This window comes from Oncorhynchus nerka, linkage group LG10 (genome assembly GCF_034236695.1).
Source record: "Oncorhynchus nerka isolate Pitt River linkage group LG10, Oner_Uvic_2.0, whole genome shotgun sequence".
NCBI classification, from domain to species: Eukaryota; Metazoa; Chordata; class Actinopteri; order Salmoniformes; family Salmonidae; genus Oncorhynchus; species Oncorhynchus nerka.
Window position 1 is genome coordinate 49,978,809 of NC_088405.1, and position 20,863 is coordinate 49,999,671.

General features: G+C 43.7%; 1 protein-coding gene across 3 annotated transcripts in view; it reads right to left on the reverse strand.

Annotated features, from left to right (window-relative positions):
* The window catches only part of LOC115135460 (calcium/calmodulin-dependent protein kinase type II subunit alpha), a 67,636-nt gene that overhangs the window by 24,769 nt on the left and 22,004 nt on the right, over nucleotides 1-20,863 (reverse strand). For 2 of the 3 annotated variants that reach the window (XM_029670164.2, XM_065023493.1), the window contains exons 3-8: nucleotides 19,295-19,354; nucleotides 13,810-13,864; nucleotides 9,987-10,052; nucleotides 8,903-8,975; nucleotides 6,236-6,338; nucleotides 496-579 (exon numbers count right to left, since the gene is read on the reverse strand). In XM_029670164.2, coding sequence (XP_029526024.1) covers nucleotides 496-579; nucleotides 6,236-6,338; nucleotides 8,903-8,975; nucleotides 9,987-10,052; nucleotides 13,810-13,864; nucleotides 19,295-19,354 — 441 coding nt within the window. Of the gene's footprint in view, nucleotides 1-495; nucleotides 580-6,235; nucleotides 6,339-8,902; nucleotides 8,976-9,986; nucleotides 10,053-13,809; nucleotides 13,865-19,294; nucleotides 19,355-20,863 lie in introns of those variants that run through there. The other variant, XM_065023491.1, reaches the window with a different exon arrangement.

Genomic DNA, 20,863 nt, shown 5'->3' on the forward strand with positions numbered 1-20,863 from the left:
ATGTAGAACCTTTTTGGGTTCCATGTAGCACCCTTTCCACAGAGGGTTCTACATGGAACCAAAAAGGGTTCTACCTGGAACCAAAAAGGGTTCTACCTGGAACTAAAAAGGGTTCTACCTGGAACGTAAAAGTACCCTTTTGAAACCCTAAGAGTGTAGAGAGAGCTCAGATCAGATCAATGCACGGCTGCCTTCTCTCCTCTGCTCTGACAGAGAACTCATCTCTGCACATTGGGATGAAACCAATAGGCCCCCATAAATAAACTGGTGCACTAAATCATAGTTTTTTTGGTCAACATAACTCTAGTAGGTTAGAATCTGAAGCAATCCCCAGTCTGGCCAACTGAGACAACATAAAGACAAAGTTGTATAAGTGAGGAAACTCATCACATCAGGTGTGAAGTCTATGTCACGCTTTCTGTAGGGAGAAGCAACTCAGACGTAGACAAAAACAAACAAGGAAAGAGGTGGATATCTGAAAGCAGCCCTGCTTACCACAAGCCCACAGGTCCACAGCTTTGCCATATGGGTCCTTCCTCAGGACCTCAGGAGACAGGTAGCCAGGTGTCCCTGCAAAGCCTGCATCACATCCAGACAGAGGCAAATAGTCACAGATAACACAGCTCTGTTGAAATCAAATGCTAGGCAACAAGCAATGGGAAATAATGTCGAGGTGCTTTTTCCCATTGGAGATTACGTTTATGAATTGCCTGGATGGGCTGTGAGACAGGGGATTGATAAACCGCAGGCATTAATCGTGGATTGTCTTGAATCACATCTAGGATCCAAACGGACCATTTTATAAAGTTCCAGAAGGGATACTCGCAGTGAAAGTCAAAGAACAGGGTGATAAAGTATAGCTCCATATAACAATCTAAATACTGGTATCGTAATGCTATACAATACATATAGATATAGGTTTCGATCAAATGCACATGTTGTTTTCTGTGTGAAGTGACACTAACCATATCATTCCATTATATACTGTAATACAGTGCAGTAAAGTGATGAGCGATAACCATCTTCAAATTCTTGAGCGCATAGAATACTTCAACCTTTGTCGCAATATAACAAAGAAAAGACAGAAGTCTTCCTTGAGAATTTAGTATTCTGTCACAAACCAAGAACAGAGCACAGTGTTAGAGGGACCTGCTCTGCTTATTATCTTCCCCCGGAATGTTAAGAGAGAGTAATTAACTTAACATCATCCACAGGTTCCTGGGGCCGCCTGCCTCACATTTCTCTCAATAGGGCTTCATCTGTGGTATGCAGTCCATATCCTTATTACCTACCTTAACCAGACGAGTTTCTAACGTTCTACAGTAAGTATGGACGTTAAACTCTTTATGAGGGGTGATGAGACCGTTATTTCACTCTCATTTTAAGGGTTCACGTCATCCTCTCATGTTCCAGCCTTGTTTTGTCCCAAACGTGTCCCAGCAGATCCACTAATAATCATGTGAAATGATTATCACTGACAGTTAACAAGGTTGCTTGCTACTTGGATAGATGATGGATTACTGTATATATCAATCATCAAAACAGTGAAGAAGAATACATTCCTCCATTTATTCTCCAGACCCGTGGAACCAGCCTGGGGTTTGACACACCGTGAACAAAGGAAAGGTTGAAATATCGAGACTAACTTCCATGAATGTGTAATGTGTATAGAATAATTATATCAGGGTTGGGTAAGTTACTTTTTAAACTTAATCAGTTGCAGTTACTAGTCAGCTGTCCAAAATTTTAATCAGTAACATTACTTTTGGATTACTTTCAGTTAATCGGATTACTTTCAGTTACTTTCCCCTCAAGAGGCATTAGAAAAAGACAAAGGATCCAAAGGAGCCATTATAGGCATTTGTTGTATCATCATTAGTGGTCTCTGACTTGTGCTCAGACTTGCTCAGGTGGAACAAACTTAAACCTACACATTTTTTTCCATCCTGAATTGAATGTCATTGAGAAAACAGAAAGGTTTCATAACGTTTTTTTTTTTTTTTGCAAAAGTAATCCAATGAGTAATTATTTTGTTTCGTCAAAAGTATCTGTAATCGGATTACAATATGTTTGCTAGTAACGTAACGGATTACAGTTCAACTAAGTTTTTAATCAAATGACATGTAACTGATTACATGTCATCACCTAATCCCCAACCCTGATTATAATGAAGCAGCAGAGCTGGATCTGACAGCTCCACCAGCAGTTCTTAGAAAATATCAAAAATATATCAACCAGCCAGGCATCCCCCAGAGGTTTCAGAAAATCATCCTGATCGAAGAGATGTACGTCTTTAAAAATGAATTGTGGGTATTGGATAAGTGTCCTCTGGTTCATTAAAAATGAACTGAAAACTAAAAGACATTCCTAGTTCCTAGTTTTAAAACGTATATGGGTCGTTCAACCAAAGGAATTCCTTTAGAAATTTTAAAAGGCTGTTATATTCAGTGAAGTGCCCTTTAATATAGACCAAAAAGGGATTTTGATAAATCTGATTTTTAATGTGAACAAAATACTTGCTAAAGTACCAAAATTCTGCATTTTCTGCATTGTAAAGATCTACTTATATTGTTGCTTTGTCAAAGTCATTTCTGAAGAGTATTATTTCCTTAATGTGATTAGTGACAACACAAATTGTGATTCATTTTAAGTCAACCCTGTTACATGAATTGAACTCTCGTTTTAATATGGTCAAACCATTCCTTTAGAAATTATTTTTTGAAAAGAAACATTGAACATATAATAGTCAAAATATGGTGTAAAAGCAGGTGAGCTGGTTCTACTCTTTTTTGGAGGTAAACTGAGTTGTTTGATCATCACTTCACAAAACTGTTACCCATAGATATACAGGCTCAAAATGTTTTAAAAATGTCATATTAAAAAAAAAGAAGCTTGCATTCAATTGCACCTCCCTGTTGCACACAACAAACTTCCATTTCCCCTGTCACAAAGGGATTTATGTCTGATTTAGTAAAGATGCACTATGCAGAAATAGCTCCACCATTTCCTGGTTGCTAAAATTCTAATAGTTCACATAATTTCAGTTTATGTGACAAAACAAGCAAGTAAAGTGTAGAGAATCATTGTATCCTCTAAACCGCTGTGAAATATATTTCCCATAACCAAAAATATAGTATTTTCAGCTGTTTGAAGCTGGTGTACAAAACCAAAGTAAAAGAGGCAAAAACAAAACTTAAGAACAGGAAGCATAGAAATAGCGCACATAGAACAGATCTACCGCTTCTTAGACTTGCTTTCAATGAGAATGACAGATGTGAATTTGGTCGGGTCACCCAAAAAGTTACATGTTTTACCTCTAAGATGAAATCGTCAACCCTGTTACGTTCAACCCTTGTACCTTATTTGGCACTTAATAGGCACTTACTATAGTCATTGTTTTATTTAACCTCTTGAGATGGGAAACCGTGTTTTTTTATTAAGTTGAACATGATGATAGAAATGTAATACACCAATAGTTTAATCATTTAAATATGTACCGGCTTAAAACCAACAACGCGTGCGCCTATGCCTTGCATTGGCGTTGTTAACAAACCGTAAGCTCAAGCAGAACACACGACCAAAAATACTGGTAACCTTTCATGTGTGGCTGTCGTCTAGCATGCCGGCAAAAGCACATTGTATTGTTACTGGAAATCAGTGTAAATTTAACACTGCACTATTTTCTAAAGAATGAAGACATACGACAGCAGTGGCAACTTTTCATTTCGGGTGGACAGGCCGAACAGAAAATCAAGATCAGGTCATGTGTGTGCAGTCCACATTTCGGGCGAAGTTGCTTTGTCAATTGGCGAGAACATTCGATGGGTCTTGCCAGGAAGCTAACCTTGAAGACGCGTGCTGTACCGTCCTTGACAGTGGATCTTGCAAGCGGTGAACATAATGTAAGTATCATCGTTTGATCTTTTTCTTTTGTCAACAGGGTGGTGCAGGATTATAATAATACATTTTGCCTGCGCTACATACGGCTATATCGGTCGCTAATACAGGACTAGTAAAGGCCCAGTTCATCAATACTTTTGTGATTTTTTTCTTCTTTTTTTGAATTTTCAGGGGGTGCTACAGCACTCCTCTACTTGGATGATCTCCTGAAAAAGGCAAACTATCGGCATATGTCAAATCTCCCATTCCTCCGAACATTTGTTTTGAAAATGCTTTTGCTCAGCTACTCACTGCCTTCCTGAAGACAGTCTGGTTTTAGACCCCATCATACTACTGAGACCACACTCGTGAAGGTGTGTGACAAAATGTATCATATTTCTCCTCTGGCTTCCTGTTTTAAGGCCCTAGCTGATTTCAAGGTTTATCTGCTAACCTACAAAAGTGTTACATGGACTTGCTCCTACCTATCTCTCCTATTTGGTCCTGCCGTACATATCTACACGTACACGACGGTCACAAGACACAGGACTGCTTACTCCTACAGTAGAATTTCTAAGCAAACCGCTGCAGGCAGGGCTTTCTCCTATAGAGCAACAATTTTATGGAATGGTCTGCCGACCCAATAGAGAGACACAGACTCGGTCTTTACTGAAGAATCATCCCTTCATCAGGTCCTATGATTGAGTGTCGTCTGGCCCAGGGGTGCGAAGGTGAACGGCAAGGCACTGGAGTGACAAACCCACCCTTGCTGTCTTTGCCTGGCTTGCGCCCCTCTCTTCACTGGGATTCTCTGCCTCTGACCCTATTACGGGAGCTGTCACTGGCTTGCTAGCGCTCTCCCATGCCGTCCCTAGGAGGCGTGCATCACGTCTAGCCAGGCTTTTATTCCCCCGTTATACTCGACTTGAGTGGGTTGAGTCACTGACGTTATCTTCCTGTCCAGTCTTGCGTCTTCTCAGGCTCTTGTGGTGGCGGAGATCTTCATGGGCTATACTCCGCCTTGTGTCAGGGTAGTAAGTTGGCGGTCTGTTGACATCCCTCTGGTGGTGTGAGGGCTATGCTTTGACAAAGTGGGTGGGGTTATATCCTGCCTGATTGGCCCTGCCCAGGGGTATCGTCGGATGGGGCCACAGTGTCCCCCGATCCACCCTGTCTCAGTCCTCAGTGTCTATGCTGCAATAGTTTATGTGCTGGGGGGATAGGGTCAGACTGTCCTATCTGGTGCATTTCTCCTGTCTGATCTGGTGTCCTGTGTGATCTTAAGTACGCTCCCTCTAATTTTCCCATCTCTCTCTCTCTCCCCTCCCGGAAGACTTGGACCATGCCTCAGGACTACCTGGCTGTCCCCGTCCCTAGTCCACCTGGTCGTGCAGCAAATTTTGTGACCGCCACAGCTCTAGTCGTGCTGCTGATCCAGTTTCTGCCTGTTCTGCCTGAAAGAGAGGCACTGTGAGGACATCCTCAAGCAGACACAGAAAACCACAGCATTGGAACAGCAGAGAGAGCTCCTATCCCAGGGGCTCATGGGATTGGCTCGATTAAAAATCATAGATTTTCTGTGACCGTCATTTCTTTAAAAGGCACTATCTTGCTCACAATTTGCAATGAATGAGTGTGTTTATGCAGAAATAACAAAAATAACAAGTTTGTATGACAAAATAATAAATCTGTGGGGGGGGGGGGGGGGGGAGGTCTGTGCACGGCCCTGTTCTGGACCTAAGGGCACCAATCACAAGGCAGCACCAGTCAGTCAGTTAGGTTAGTTAGAGCAGAGTGATGAAAAATGAGCTGTACCTAACCTATTCCAACAAGACGGTTTTACACAGCAGGCCTCACTACTAACGAGTCTGGATGACGCTGTGGTGACATTTATACTTCTGGATGACAATTCATAAATAAAACAAGCAGCAAACAGCCCGTCTTCTGTTTCCCCTGTTGTAGTCATGGTGCTGCGGAAGTCATCTTTTCTTCCTTGATGGTGTTTTTTTTAATGATATGTCCGTTTGTTTTTAGTGGTTGCTATTTCTCCAGAGTAGCTGTTTTTTTTTTTAAATTGAGGATGTTCGAGGCAAAGAGCTGTTTTGATTGGATTCCACGGGAGTCTTTTCATTATCTATTTCCCTCTGAAGATTGCGACTGGAATTCTTTGTGCTCAGAAAACCCATTCTTCTTCTCTGATGACTCTATGTGACTCCCTATGCAGTTTCCCTGCTGATTATACATCTTAAATCTTGCATAAGTAGACCTGCTTTAGAAGCCATTCCTTATTTGCATTTCAGTTTATTTAATTTTTTTGTGCGTGTAATTACGACTAATATCAGCCATAAGCCATTACCGAACCAGGCTTGTTGTTCCCCCTCAACCTCGATGGCCAGGCCGAAGTCTGCCAGCTTCACTGCAGCACCCTTGGACTTGGAGGCAAGCAGAAGGTTCTCAGGCTGGGTACAAAGAGAGAATAGCCAATCAGTCAGTGAGAAGAGACAAGAGACCTGAGCACAAGCAGGAATAGGGTGACAGACAGACATGATTCTGGGCCTGATTGAATAGTGTTTAGTTTCTTTTGTGGTTGCGGCATTGCAGAGCTCTGATAATTCCAGCCTCCCACACGGGTGGAGGAATGACCCCCCACTCTGCTACTGCTATGAGATGTTATCTACCCCCTGATACACACAGACATACACCACACACGCGCACACACACCCAAACACACACATAAATCCATTTTATCATTCCATCTTCCCTCTGGGGCAGGAGGAGGGTATCTCTTTGTACGGGAATTTGTTAGTGTATGTTTATAACAGTGTGAGTGCTGAAGCAGTCTGTAAGAAAGATTAAAAATGTACCTTTGAAAGATTGAGCAAGAAGGCTGCGTTTACACAGGCAGCCCAATTGTGATCTTTCTTTCACTAATTGGTCTTCAGATCAGCTCTGAAAAAGATCTGATTCGAAAAGATCTGATGTGATTGGTCAAAAGACCAATTAGTTGAAAGAAGATCCGAATTGGGCTGCCTGTGTAAACGCAGCCAAATGCACCTTTGAAAGGGTGTGAGGTTATGATAGCGACACTTGGACACGTGTGATTATAAATGGGAACCCATCCGGTGCTTTATCTGCCCTTCATTGACACAAAAACAAAGCAGATTCTGTAGCACACACAACGCTGTCTGATATGATGGAGATGGCGTGAGGGTTTGTTGCCGCTTCTCATGTAAATTAGAAACCCCATTCCTTTATGGGTCCCTCGAGCTGACATTGAGATATGAAGTGCACGTGCTGTACATGTACAAGTTGACAACAGAACAATGGATTGACGGTTGTTGCACTGTAATGAATGCCTATTCTACAATCGTCAAACTGTGTGCAGAGGACATGACTTAGCAGCATGTCCCCTGAATGTTTTGTAAGGGCTTTTGATAGTCTGTTCACATACGTCTGCTTCTCCTCTTGTTTACTGCCGAAGTCCTCTGTCTGGCATGTCAATGTGTTGTGTGAAGGAAGTTGATGGTCGCCATCAGGTCAGCAGTAACACCCAGACTCCGGACAGATGAAACAGACAGAACCAAACGGAGTGGATAGGAAGAGGGGTGTGCCCTCAGAGTCACACAACCCCGGCCACGACTTTGAGTTGCAGTCGCCATCTCAGGTGATTGTGGCCTGCAAGCTAAATCCGTCTTAATGGGACACGATGGTGAGTAAATAAGTGTGTATACGGATTGACCGCTACAGCCCGTGGTAGTATCAAATTCGGGTTTTAACTCGTGATTTTCATGGACTACAAATCAATACGGCGCTAAGTCGTCATGAGAAAATAGCAGTGCAGTTTAAGAATGCAGTTGATACTGTAGATGACACACAGGAGGACGAAGCCATGAGGTGAGGCAGGTCAGGGGGTCTTTAGTAACACCTGACTCACTGTGGGGACCAGAGGAGGTGACAGGTGGATTCCCTAACCAACCACCCATCAAGCCCCAGCTCCACCTGAACTGCCCTGCTATCACATTGTGGTGCTGAATGTCCCCAAGAAAATGTCCCTGAACGGAATAAAATATGACTTGAGGACTGCAGAGGTATTGACAAAGTTCTTATCGTCCCATATGCTGCTGACTCAACCGTATGTTTTACGACTAGTTATCCCTCTTCCTCCTCCTCCTCCTCCTCCTCCTCCTCCTCCTCCTCCTCTTCTTCCCGTCAGACCTCTTTGTGAGAACAGCGTGGGGGGTGTGATGGCTGGAAACAGATTTGCTAACATCCCATCTCATCCCACGCTCCCTCTCCACTGTAACCACAGTGCAATTATGTCCCGTTTCACAGAGGTGGTCCTCACAGAACCATTCAGCAGGAACACAAAGGTTCTAATCGCAGCCCAAATGGTCTGTTTTCTAAAGCCTGAGCACACATTGACTACATAGATGTGTCCTTAAAGGGTTTAATCGGCTAGTTGCTATATCCATTTTTGGACTTAAAAATGAATGATATACATTGATTCTTGAAGAGTGTTACTGGTAAATGCCTCACGTGAGCTTCGTTCAACGGTCGTACCCCACCAGAACCCAAATTATAAGGTTGTTTGACTCCAATGTTTGCAAAAAATAAATGTAAACAAACACTGTATAGCTTCAAACACGTGGTTAAAACTATACTTTTGACATCATGGATGGTGAATCCTTGCATCCATAGCTCTGTCAGCTTTCTACTGAAACAGCAGCGAGCAGAACGCTTTATTTTTTCGACTGCTGATTGTTGCTCTAAGGAGTCGGGACGACTAAAACGCATGGTTGAAATGTATTTCAATGAATTCAAATAACAAACAAATATATAATCTAATCTAAAGATTATTGGTATACTTTCTTTAAATTCAAATCCAATGTGACAAACTGAATTTTGAGACACACACAAATGGCAACAAAGTCATCTAAGTGAGTGTATTGCAGTGGATAAACAGTCGGGGACTGTGCCGAATATCGTCTGTGTCTTTTAATTGATTCCTTATTAAATTCCTTACCTTGAGGTCTCTGTGAACGACTCCCATCTGATGACAATGAAGCACTGCCTCCAGAATCTGCTGAATACAATGGCTATGAAACGAGAGAGAAAACAGAACGACTGAGTGGGCTGGGAGTTCGGCGGCATTAAATTGAGTGCTCTTGAAAATGGGCTTTGATTCAGCATTAATCCACACATCATTTTGGGGGGAGGAAATGGTCTCTGCACCTACAGAGACATACCGAGGCGTTAGATTTGGCCATTCATTTTCCTAAAGCTGTCGATCAACACAGTAGTATGGGCCAAAGTCTGTCTGATGAATTTCTTCATGTTGGGCTGGTTGTCAGTGGGAGTCTAATTAGCCACTACACTCAGCTGTCAATCAAGCAGTGGATTAGCGAGAGCCCGGTCCGCAGAGAGAGAGAGACTGATACACTACGCCCGGAGCGAAACGTGTACATTGATTGGAGGTCACTCCTACACCTCCACAGCCATCTGTTTCCATTTGATTCTATTCATTCATTAATTTGTTTTGTAGCCCTGTCGCTCTGCCACTGCAAATCAATGGCCCAGTCAGTTGCTTTCACTGGCTAGGTGAAGTGGGGAAATGCTCTATCCGTGAAAGGGTTTATGCAGGTAAAGCTGTTCAATCCAAATGAACACTCCAATAATTACAGGGGAAAAAAGAAAGGCCTCTGACTGACTACATCACAAAAAAAGGGGTTGTATAGCCTGGGATGAAAAGCGTTAGACAATATATGTCATGGTTCTATATCTATGCCTTTAGGTCCTCTCTAATCTCTCTGGATTGGGAGTGCGGTGACCTCTGTATAATCCACCTAATTGAATACATTTTACGGCTCAAATTATTACGTTGAAATGTCTACATTGCTATTCTCACGTGTCTGTGTTTTGATGTATGCTGTGTGCGTCTGTGCTTGGGTGTATGCGGTGGGTGGCAGGTAGCCTAGCGTTTAAGAGCGTTGGGCCAGTAACCCGAAAGGTCCCTGGTTTGAATCCCTGATCCGGCTAGGTGAAAAATCTGTCTGTTCCTATGAGCAAGGCACTTAACCCTAGTCGCTCTGTGAGGTGGTTTCACTGACCTGGCGTCGGCCTCGCTGTAGTACTCTCGAGCAACAATGTCTTCAAAGAGCTCCCCGCCTGTCACTCTGAGGAAGAGAGGATTGTGAGGCCGCCGGGTTTCAAGGATGCAGGTGGACTGGAGCATGGAACCAATGTGAGAGAAATACACCCTTCCCTGTACCCTTCATATCAGCCACTGAAACAATGTTGACATGGAACCTAACAGGCACCTCAATGGTACATTTCTGATGTGAGAAAAGGCAAATCATTGACAAAACTCAAGCCGTTGTCTCTCTGTTGCAAAGTATAGACTATGAGAGTATGAATCCTTTAAAATATGCATTCTCAGGGCTTAGGGCAACACATACCAGTGTGTAATGTATTGCAATGAGTGCAAGGGCGTGGGTGCTGACATTTCAAAGATCAAAGCAGCCTTCAGTGTGGGAAAGTGTGGGAAAATGGCCTTGTCAATTTGTCAGTATGATGAAGTCCATGCTCCCATTTAATAGGTGGGTGTGAGGCCATCCATCTATCAGACAGCCTCCACTAAAAGAGTGGATTCCAGAGCAGAGGCCTGTCTTGCTGCTGCATGGGAGAAATGTTGCACTTGGGAGCTGGTTCCTGTGGTGTTGGTGAGTCAGATAAAGTACATTCGGAAAGTATTCGTTACAGCCTTGATCTAAAATAGATTTTTTTTGTTGTAATGTTTCTCATCAGTCTACATACGATGACGAAGCAAAAACAGGTTTTTAGATTTTTTTTTTGCAAATGTATAAAACAAAAGAAAACTGACATTTTACATTTACATAAGTATTCAGACCTTTTACTCAGTACTTTGGTGCAGCACCTTTGGCAGCGATTACAGCGTCAAGTCTTCTTCGGTATGAGGCTACAAGCTTGGCACACCTGTATTTGGGGAGTTTCTCCCATTCTTCCCTGCAGATCCTCTCAAGCTCTGTCAGATTGGATGGGGAGCGTCGCTGCTATTTTCAGGTCTCTCCAGAGATGTTTGATAAGGTTCAAGTCCGGGCTCCGGCTGGGCCACTCAAGGACATTCAGAGACTTGCCTCAACGCCACTCCTGCGTTGCCTTGGCTGTGTGCCTTGGGTCTTTGTCCTGTTGGAAGATGAACCTTCGCCCAAGTCTGAGGTCCTGAGCGATCTGGAGCAGGTTTTCATCACGAATATCTCTGTACTTTGCTCTGTTCATCTGTCCCTAGATCCTGACATGTACCATAAAGGCCTGATTGGTGGAGTGCTGAGCAGATGGTTGTCCTTCTGGAAGTTTCTCCCATCTCCACACACGAAATCTGGAGCTCTGTCAGAGTGACCATCGGGTTCTTGGTCACCTCTCTGACCAAGGACCTTCTCCCCCGATTGTTCAGTTTGGCTGGGAGGCCATCTATAGGAAGAGTCTTGGTGGTTCCAAACTTTTTCCATGTAAGTATCGATGGAGGCCACTTTGTTCTTGCGAACCTTCAATGCTGCAGAAATGTTTTGGTACTCTTCCCCAGATCTGTGCCTCGACACAAGCCTGTCTCGGCACTCATAGGACAGTTCCTTCGACCTCATGGCTCGGTTTTAGCTCTGACATGCTCTATCAAATGTGGGGCAGGTGTGTGCCATTCCAAATTTACATTTACATTTAAGTCATTTAGCAGACGCTCTTATCCAGAGCGACTTACAAATTGGTGCGTTCACCTTAAGACATCCAGTGGAACAGCCACTTTACAATAGTGCATCTAAATCTTTTAAGGGGGGTGAGAAGGATTACTTTATCCTATCCTAGGTATTCCTGAAAGAGGTGGGGTTTCAGGTGTCTCCGGAAGGTGGTGATTGACTCCGCTGTCCTGGCGTCGTGAGGGAGTTTGTTCCACCATTGGGGGGCCAGAGCAGCGAACAGTTTTGACTGGGCTGCGCGGGAACTGTACTTCCTCAGTGGTAGGGAGGCGAGCAGGCCAGAGGTGGATGAACGCAGTGCCCTTGTTTGGGTGTAGGGCCTGATCAGAGCCTGGAGGTACTGAGGTGCCGTTCCCCTCACAGCTCCGTAGGCAAGCACCATGGTCTTGTAGCGGATGCGAGCTTCAACTGGAAGCCAGTGGAGAGAGCGGAGGAGCGGGGTGACGTGAGAGAACTTGGGAAGGTTGAACACCAGACGGGCTGCGGCAAATCATGTCCAATCAATTGAATTGACCACAGGTAGACTCCAATCAGGTTGTAGATGCATCTCAAGGATGATCAATGGAAACAGGATGCACCTGAGCTCAATTTTGAGTCTCATAGCAAAGGATCTGAATACTTATGTAAATAAGGCATTTAGATAAAAACCTGTTTTCGCTTTGTCATTATGGGGCATTGAGTGTAGATTGATGAGGAAACATTTTTATTTAATCAATTTTAGATTAAGGCTGTAACGTAACAAAATGTGGCAAAGGTGAATACTGACTACTTTCCGAATGCACTGTATTTGTGGAACCTGTATTTTATGAACCTGCTAGTACAAAGTGATTGGCTCTGACAAAGCAGTTTGCTCCAAAATGTGTCAGCTTTAAAGACTATCCAAGGTCATTTAGTTTGTATTTTCCTAGTCTCTCATTTGTGTCCTTTTGAAACTTTCACTATGTATCTGTGGCTGATCTCACAGAGTTAAAGGCTCAATTCAGCCATTTTTATGTCAGTATCAAATCATTTCTGGGTAACATTAAGTATTTTACTGTGGTCAAATGGTCAAAAAGAACCAAAAATAGCTTCTTAGCAAGACCAATTTCTCAAGCAAGAATTTTGCTAGGACTGTCTGGGAGTGGACTGAGTCGGGAGGGGCAAACTGAAAACTAGCTGTTATTGGCAGAGAGGTTTGGAACTCTTTCTTATTGGTCTATTAACACATTCACAGCATGGTGATGCCACCAGGCAGACCAAAACTCCATCCCACCACAACAGGCTGAAATTCAAACAGCTCTTACACTAAAAAGGGCATTATCATAATTTTCACAATTTCACAGTATTATTCCAACCTCATAGTGTGGAAATATATATAAAACACAGGGGGCTGCACTGGGCCTTATAGCAAACGATAGGGCACAATAAGCAAAGAGAATATATTGTATGGAGTTGTGCTCATGCGACTGCTTCCTGACAATACCCTGCTGTTTCAAATCAGTTAAGAATAACTTGCATTGTCATCAAGATCGTCTCATGCAACACTTTGTCCTGCTGCTCACTTTCTCACACTTACAAAGCTGTTTTTCATTCAGAGACATTAACAGGGAAGAGGCAGGTAAAAGAAGACACCTCATAACAGATGCAAGAAGAGTTCTCGAAGTTACAATGGCGTAAGACTTTACCAATGCTACAATGTCCAGTTTATGTAATGAAAAGCATTCAACGCCTCCAGGGGACTGTAATTACTGTTTTGCAGACTGAAATCAACAGTTCTTTGAGAGGCGTTGAAAGGTATTACATCATTTGAGTGTTTAAAATGCATATAATATTGACTTTTATAGAACTATTACGGTGCACTCAAACGGAGTACACTCAACACCACATAGCTTTTTAGCCATAATTAGCAGTTCGATCCAAACCACAGCCTGTACTGTATAGCTTACAAAGGAGCTTATTTGAATTCAGGACCTCTACTTGCATTAATGGTAGATAGTGATTCACTGTGGTTCCGTCTTATATGGACTGATCTGATAAGTGTGCGCAGGAGACGCATCAAGACTCACATCAAGCTACCACCCAAACTAGAAAAAACACTGTGTCATTCATGTCAATCATCCCCACTGTGTGCGTGAAAGCAGACGGAATGATGCAGTCCATAAATTCACAGCAGTGCATTACTCACAGGTCAAAGATCAGGTAGTGATGCCCCTCCTCTGAGATGCTGTCATGGAGACGCACTGGACGGAGAAAAGAGAGAAAATAAGTCAACCTATGTAGAAATTGAAAGCGCAAATATTTCACACATAGAATGCATAGTCAATAGCCTTCAAATGTCTAAATCACTCAATCACCCAGTCCACTGCATATGTCAAATCACACATGTCAATCACCCAGTCCACTGCATATGTCAAATCACACATGTCAATCACCCAGTCCACTGCATATGTCAAATCACAGGTGTCTTACATTCCCCAAAATACACTATATGGCCAAAAGTATGTTGGCACCCCTTCAAATTTGTGGATTCTGCTATTTCAGCTGCACCCATTGCTGACAGGTGTATAAAATCTAGCACACAGCCATGCAAGTAGAATGGCAGTAGAATGGCCTTACTGAAGAGCTCAGTGACTTTCAATGTGGCACCGTCATAGGATGCCACCTTTCCAACAAGTCAGTTCGTCAAAGTTCCGCCCAGCTAGAGCTGGCCCGGTCAACTGTAAGTGCTGTTATTGTTAAGTGGAAACATCTAGGAGCAACAACGGCTCAGCCGCGAAGTGGTAGGCCATACAAGCTCACAGGATGGGATCGTCGAGTGCTGAAGCGCGTAGCGCATAGAAATCGTATGTCCTCGGGTTGCTATACTCACCGAGTTCCAAACGACCTCCGGAAGCAACAATAACTGTTCGTGGGGAGTTTCATGAAATGGGTTTCCATGTCCAAGCAGCCAGACACAAGCCAAAGATCACTATGCTTAAGGGCAAGCATTGGCTAAAGTGGTATAAAGCTCGCCACTATTGGAAATGCGTTCTCTGAAGGGATGAATCACGCTTCACCATCTGGCAGTCAGACGGACGAATCTGGGTTTGCCGGATGCCAGGAGAATGGTACAGTACCTGCCTGAATGCATACTGCCAGCTGCAAAGTTTGGTGGAGGAGGAATAATGGTCTGGGGCTGTTTTTCATGGTACGGGCTAGGCACCATAGTTCCAGTGTAGGGAAATCTTAACGCTATAGCATACAATGACCTTCTAGATGACCCTGTGCTTCCAACTTTGTGGCAACAGTTTGGGGAAGGCCCTTTCCTGTTTCAGCAAGACAATGCCCTGTGCACAAAGCAAAGTCCATATAGAAATGGTTTGTCGAGATCGGTGTGGAAGAAGTTGACCGGCCTGGACAGATCCTTGACCTCAATCCCATCGAACACCCTTGGGATGAATTGGAATGCTGACTGCGAGCCAGGCCTAATCGCCCAACATCAGTGCCAGACATCACTAACGCTCTTGTGGCTGAATGGAAGCGAGTCCCTGCAAGTCCCTAATGCCTTGATTTTGGAACGAGACGTTCGAGGAGCAGGTGTTCACATACTTTTTTTTTTAGAATATCTAGGTTTTGATTATAGGTAGGCCTGACTGAAGTGATGTGGTACATACTGTTCATGAATGACTTTAGTCAAGCTTAGATAGTGCTTCTGGTGTCCTGTTGCTGTGCATATGTTGTCTCCACGATGGAGAGAATCTCTCTCTCTCTCGTCTACCCACCAGTACCCACCACACTCCTCCCCTCCCCCAGCAGGCAGTGTTGTGCTGCTCTGTGTGCATGTGTGTGGGCGAGTACGCACTGAGAGACAGAGAGAGAGAGAGAGAGAGAGAGGGAGAGGACACGCGTGCGCTTGTGTGTGGGTGCCGAGATAGAAAGGGGAACAAAGTGGAAGACTGCAGTTTAGATACCTTCACCTGCCAACACCGGATACATAGCAACAGTCTCACCATTACATAAGCCTGAAACAGCCATCTCAGTTCATTCCGCTCAAAGGCTGCCTGAAAATACTTTGATTTGCATTCGCCACTGTCAACATTGCTAAAACAACACCCTTTTGCTGGGTTTTGCTTGTAGTTTTTGTCTACACTTAAAGTATGTCTTATTTCCTAAAGAAGTGCAGAAATCCTAACAGAGGTGTGGAGAGGGAACGTTTTATGGAAGTAGTGACATTCTAAATGTCCTCATCGGTTTTGATAGCCTTTGTGACCCTGAACTGCTGTTTTGTTCACAAAGAGGGTTTTGGCAAGAGGAAAAGGCCAATCTGGTGTTACTTACCGGTGGTGGTGCTTTTGGCCTGTCGCTGTCTGCTTTTGGTTCCCTTGGCAGGGCTTTCCATATCAGCAGAGAGAACACTCTTCCCTCTGTTAGGGGTTGTGCCTAGGTCGTCCCAAACGGTGTATTTCCTGAGAGCTCTCGATGGGAATCTTTGATGTCAGCCTCTTTAAAGAAGCTTTCCTTTACCAATCACTTGTCCAGGCTGTTGTTAGGCTATCTGAATATAGATGTGTTTGGGATTACGGTGGCATTTGGGCATGGCATTTTATATATATTTTTTGACCATTATGATAACATTATGCCACCAGTAGAAGTAGTAGCACCAATGAGAAATGTTGGGTACATTTTCGAGAAATCTACGGTCATCAGTCCTTTAAAAAATATTTCACAAAAGTGATATAATTCATTCTATATTTCAATAACCCTTGTTTCTATTGATCTATATAATATATTCAATACTTTTGTTAACTGTCTCGCATTCAAAATAACAGATAGATTTCTCTAAATCCACCCAAAACATTTCACTACACCTCTACACATCCAGTGGGACAAGCCAATTTGCCTGCCCCCCTGTAGATTCTACAATGCATACAAATAGATGTTTTGCAGTACAACAGACTTACATATGTCTTCGTGTTAACTAACAGTTCAACAAAACAGAAAAGGTATGCTTTGTCATGTTTTTTTTGTAATTTGAAATTGTTTTTACGTAGCGTCAAAGTCAAGGGACAGCATTTACCACCGCAATTCAAGAAGGAATTCCAGCTGAATAGGGACGGGATGGTTGAAGTACTTTGTCTCTCCCACAGAGCAATATGACAACACACTGAGGAAAGCTTTATGACACGCTTGAGAGCCTCTACGCTGATACGCCAATTATCCCTAGCAGAACACAATGCCTTCATTTGTGGCAACATCCTCGTGTAGGTAGGGACTGCTGTCAATCCACCAAGCATGATAAGCATGAGCCATTAGGATATCTCCAAACCGCTATATGGGTGTCACTGTCGTAATGGGTTTGAGTGGGTCTTCTACAAAATCCATTCCCAGGAATCACACAACTAACAACAACAAAAAAAACACAGGCCTATTCTATTGAGAACCAAACGTACCAAACCTGGCCCTTAGCCCTTGGCGTGGTGAGCCTGAATTATGAGTATCAGAGCCAATTCATCCAACACGTTGGTTCTCTCCTCTCCTGGATCTATGTGGGCGGACTTTGGCTCTTGGACGAATAACCGCCCCCGGTTTCGGCAGAGGAAGGCCGCCATGTAAAGAATGTGCCGATAAACAAAACGAGTCAATCCGAAGGCTGCAAAGTCAATTGGGAGGTTTTCACTGCTGCTCTGCACTGTCTCAAACAGCATGGTGGACGTAGGAGCACATGAAAAAGGCTGGATGTGGGCCAGTTCTTTAATAGCCTGTGATGGTCGGTTAGGCTCAGGGATAGAGAGCACAGGATGAGGGCAGTGTGTCTCAATGCATCCGGCTGATTCAGAAAAAGGCAGCTAGCTCACGTCAGAGCCTATACTGTACAGAACCCGGGAACTTGACTACATTATCAAGGGAGAGCATGACGCTGATGATCTTTATTCTATTGAGCTGCAGTCTGTGCAGGCAAATTTCCCACAAGGGCTATAAAATGCATACACGGCCACAGGGGCAAATCTTCAGCGAGATGACAGCAGATAATGTATTCCTTTCCTCCCAGTCTGTCTGTTTAGGAGCAGTAGGAATTCAGTTTTATGTTGATAGAAGACTGGATGTTTCAGCTTCCCCCCCTCTCTCTCCTCTATCCCTGACAGATCACAAAACAGCATACAACCTTATCCGAGGGCATCCACAGGCCACACTCGTATTGATTCTCTCCCTGACCACTCGGAGGCTGGGTTCGACATACTGTACAGTACAGTCAAGTCTCTCTCTCTCTCTCTCTCTCTCTCTCTCTCTCTCACTCTCTCTCTCTCACACTTCAAACAGTTGAAAACATCTTTAGATTAGTAATGCAGTTATATTTACAATGCGGTAATCTAGCAGACACTCTTATTCAGAGCAACTTACAATTAATGTAGAAATCTTAAAGTAGCTAGACAACCACATATCACAGTCATAGTAAGTACAATTTTACTCAATAAAATAGCAACAGCAAAATCAGTGCTAGTAGAAAAATACAAGTGAAAGCTTTTTTTTATGGGGGGTGGATAAAACTGAGATGTCTTATTTAAGATTTTTTTTTTAAAGAGGTGGGGTTTCAGACGTTTTCAGTGAGATGGGCAGGGACTATGCTGTCCTAGCATCAGGAGGAACCTCGTTCCACCATTGGGGTACCAGGACAGAGAAGAGCTAGGACTGGGCTGAGCAGGACCTGACCCCCGTCAGGGCTGGGACAGCCAAGAGAACAGAGGTGGCAGAACGGAGGGCTCGCTTGGGGTGTAGGGTTGGAGCGTAGCCTGAAGGCAGCACCATGGTCTTGTAGTGGATGCGACCTTCGACTGGAAGCCAGTGGAGTGTGCGGAGGAGCTGGGTTACATGGGAGAACTTGGGAAGGTTGAACACCAGGCGGGCTGCGGCGTTGTAGATAAGTTGCAGGGGTTTGATAGCACAAGCGGGGAGCCCAGCCAACAGAGAGTTGTAATAGTCCAGACGGGAGATGACAATGGCCTGGATTAGGACCTCCGCCGCGTCCTGTGTGAGAAAAGGTTGTACTCCGCAGGAGTGGAGTCACTGCTTTGACGTTTGCAGAGAACAATAGGGTTCAGGGCTCGTGCCAAGGTTCTTTGCATTCTGGGAGGGGGACACCGGGGAGTCAACTGTGATTGAGAGATCTTGTACAGTCAATCCTGTCCATGGCAGCGAGTGGGATGCATTATTAAACACTTATGGGTCTGGGAAAAGTAGAAAAGTGCTTCTCAGCCTGTTAATCAGTAAATTACACGTTGTGGTCCTGAGCCGGCTCTGACAGTGCCACAGAGTGATGTTCCCCGGCTGTACGCACAAGAACCATAACAGTCAGCTAGCTGTCTGTCTCTCTGGATGGCTGTCGTACTTTCACTGGGCGCATGATTCTGCTCAATGGAGGCAGATTACATCAACGCAATCAAAAGTGAACTATAAGTTTACTATGCTGCCAAAAGAATCTGATCCAAGATTAGTGACGTATCTTTTTGAAGTGTCCCAGTCTGCACCACTTCATGTTAGGTAGTGTGAAAGAATGTATATAATGTAACACATTGGAAAACAAATATTGTGGAGTCAGCCAATCAATGAGACCGAATAACCCAAAAATTATATGAATGGATCATAGTGCTTCTGAGATACACTGAAAGAGTGGCCTCCAAAACGAAAGAACTCACCGATGTTTGAGTGCTTCAGCAATCGGCAGATCCTGGCCTCTCTGTCCAGCTTCTGGTGATCTGAAACGGGAGGAAAAAACACAAACAGGTTCATAATGCAGGATACAGTATGTTTCTTTCCCAGACATGGGCCTTTTGTCAGCTTCCATGTCAAATACAATGTACAGAACTGTGTAATAATTCAACTGTCAGGCCAGAGCTGGTCTGGCTCTGGTGCAGCAGCTCTGTGGCCTGATGATGGACTGTCTATGGAGCTGGTTATCTGCAGATAGATGGCTAAGATGGCACCAATTTTCATTATTTTGTTTCACTTAGTCCTGCATATTGGAGCTCGAAGCCTAAGATTTTCACCGTACACTACAATAACACCAGTAACTCTGTGCATCTGACTATTCAACACTTTGACTCTGAAATCATCCTAGACCTCTAGAATCTGATAATGAATTATGTGGCTGTTGAGAAAGTTGAGGAGTCTAAATGACTTGATGTTACCTTGGATTGTAAAGTGTCATGGTCAAAACATATTGATTAAATGGTTGTAAAGTTCGGGGAGAGGTCTGTCCGTGATAAAGAGATGCTCTGCTTTTTTTGACACCGCACTCCACAAAGCAAAGGCCTGAAGGCTGTAGTTTTATCTAACCTTGATTATTGCCCGGTCACGTGGTCAGATGCGGCAAACAAAAAGACCTAGAAAAACTGCAGCTGGTCCAGAACAATAAACTGCAGCTGGTCCAGCTAATATGAATACTATGCGTGCCAGTCTCTCTTGGCGAAAAGTAGAAGAGAGACTGACTGCATCACTTCTTCTTTGTATAATATTAATGTGTTGAAAATTCCAAATGATTTGCATAGTCAACTTACACACAGTTTAAAAACAAAGGTGTCCATGTATGCCAATGACTCAAGTTTTATATGAAGTCCACAAGCTAGATGCCTGCAATGTCTCATTGAAGATAACTTTTCTGGACTCTTTGGACAAAAACCTAATCATGATATGTCACGCCCTCTCTATTTTGGTTAGGCCAGGGTGTGATTAGGGTGGGAATTCTATGTTCTTTTTTCTATGTTTTTGTATTTCTTTGTTTTTGGCCAGGTATGGTTCTCAATCAGGGACAGCTGTCTATCGTTGTCTCTGATTGGGAACCATACTTAGGTAGCTCTTGCCCACACGGGTTTTGTGGGTAGTTGTTTTCTGTATTGTTGGTTTCCTTACAGAACTGTTTGTTTTCCTCTTTGTTATTTTTTGTTCTAGTGTCTCACGCTGTGCTTTGGTCCAGTCATTCACAGGAAGAGGATCGTTACATGATGAGTGTACAATATTACTTATTGATCTTTAAAAGATACAGGTACAACTTCACATTACCCTGCAGTTTACCTATAAAATGGGCTGACGGTGAAGTAGACAAACTTGGAATTCATATCACAAAAGGTATAAATGAGCTCTCCACAATGAATTTCAATAGAAATAAGACAAGATCCTGCAACCATGGTAAATACCTGTCTATTTATGGAAAAATGGCCTCGATTATCTCCTTAGTCATAACTCAATTTACTCACTTACTTATGGTG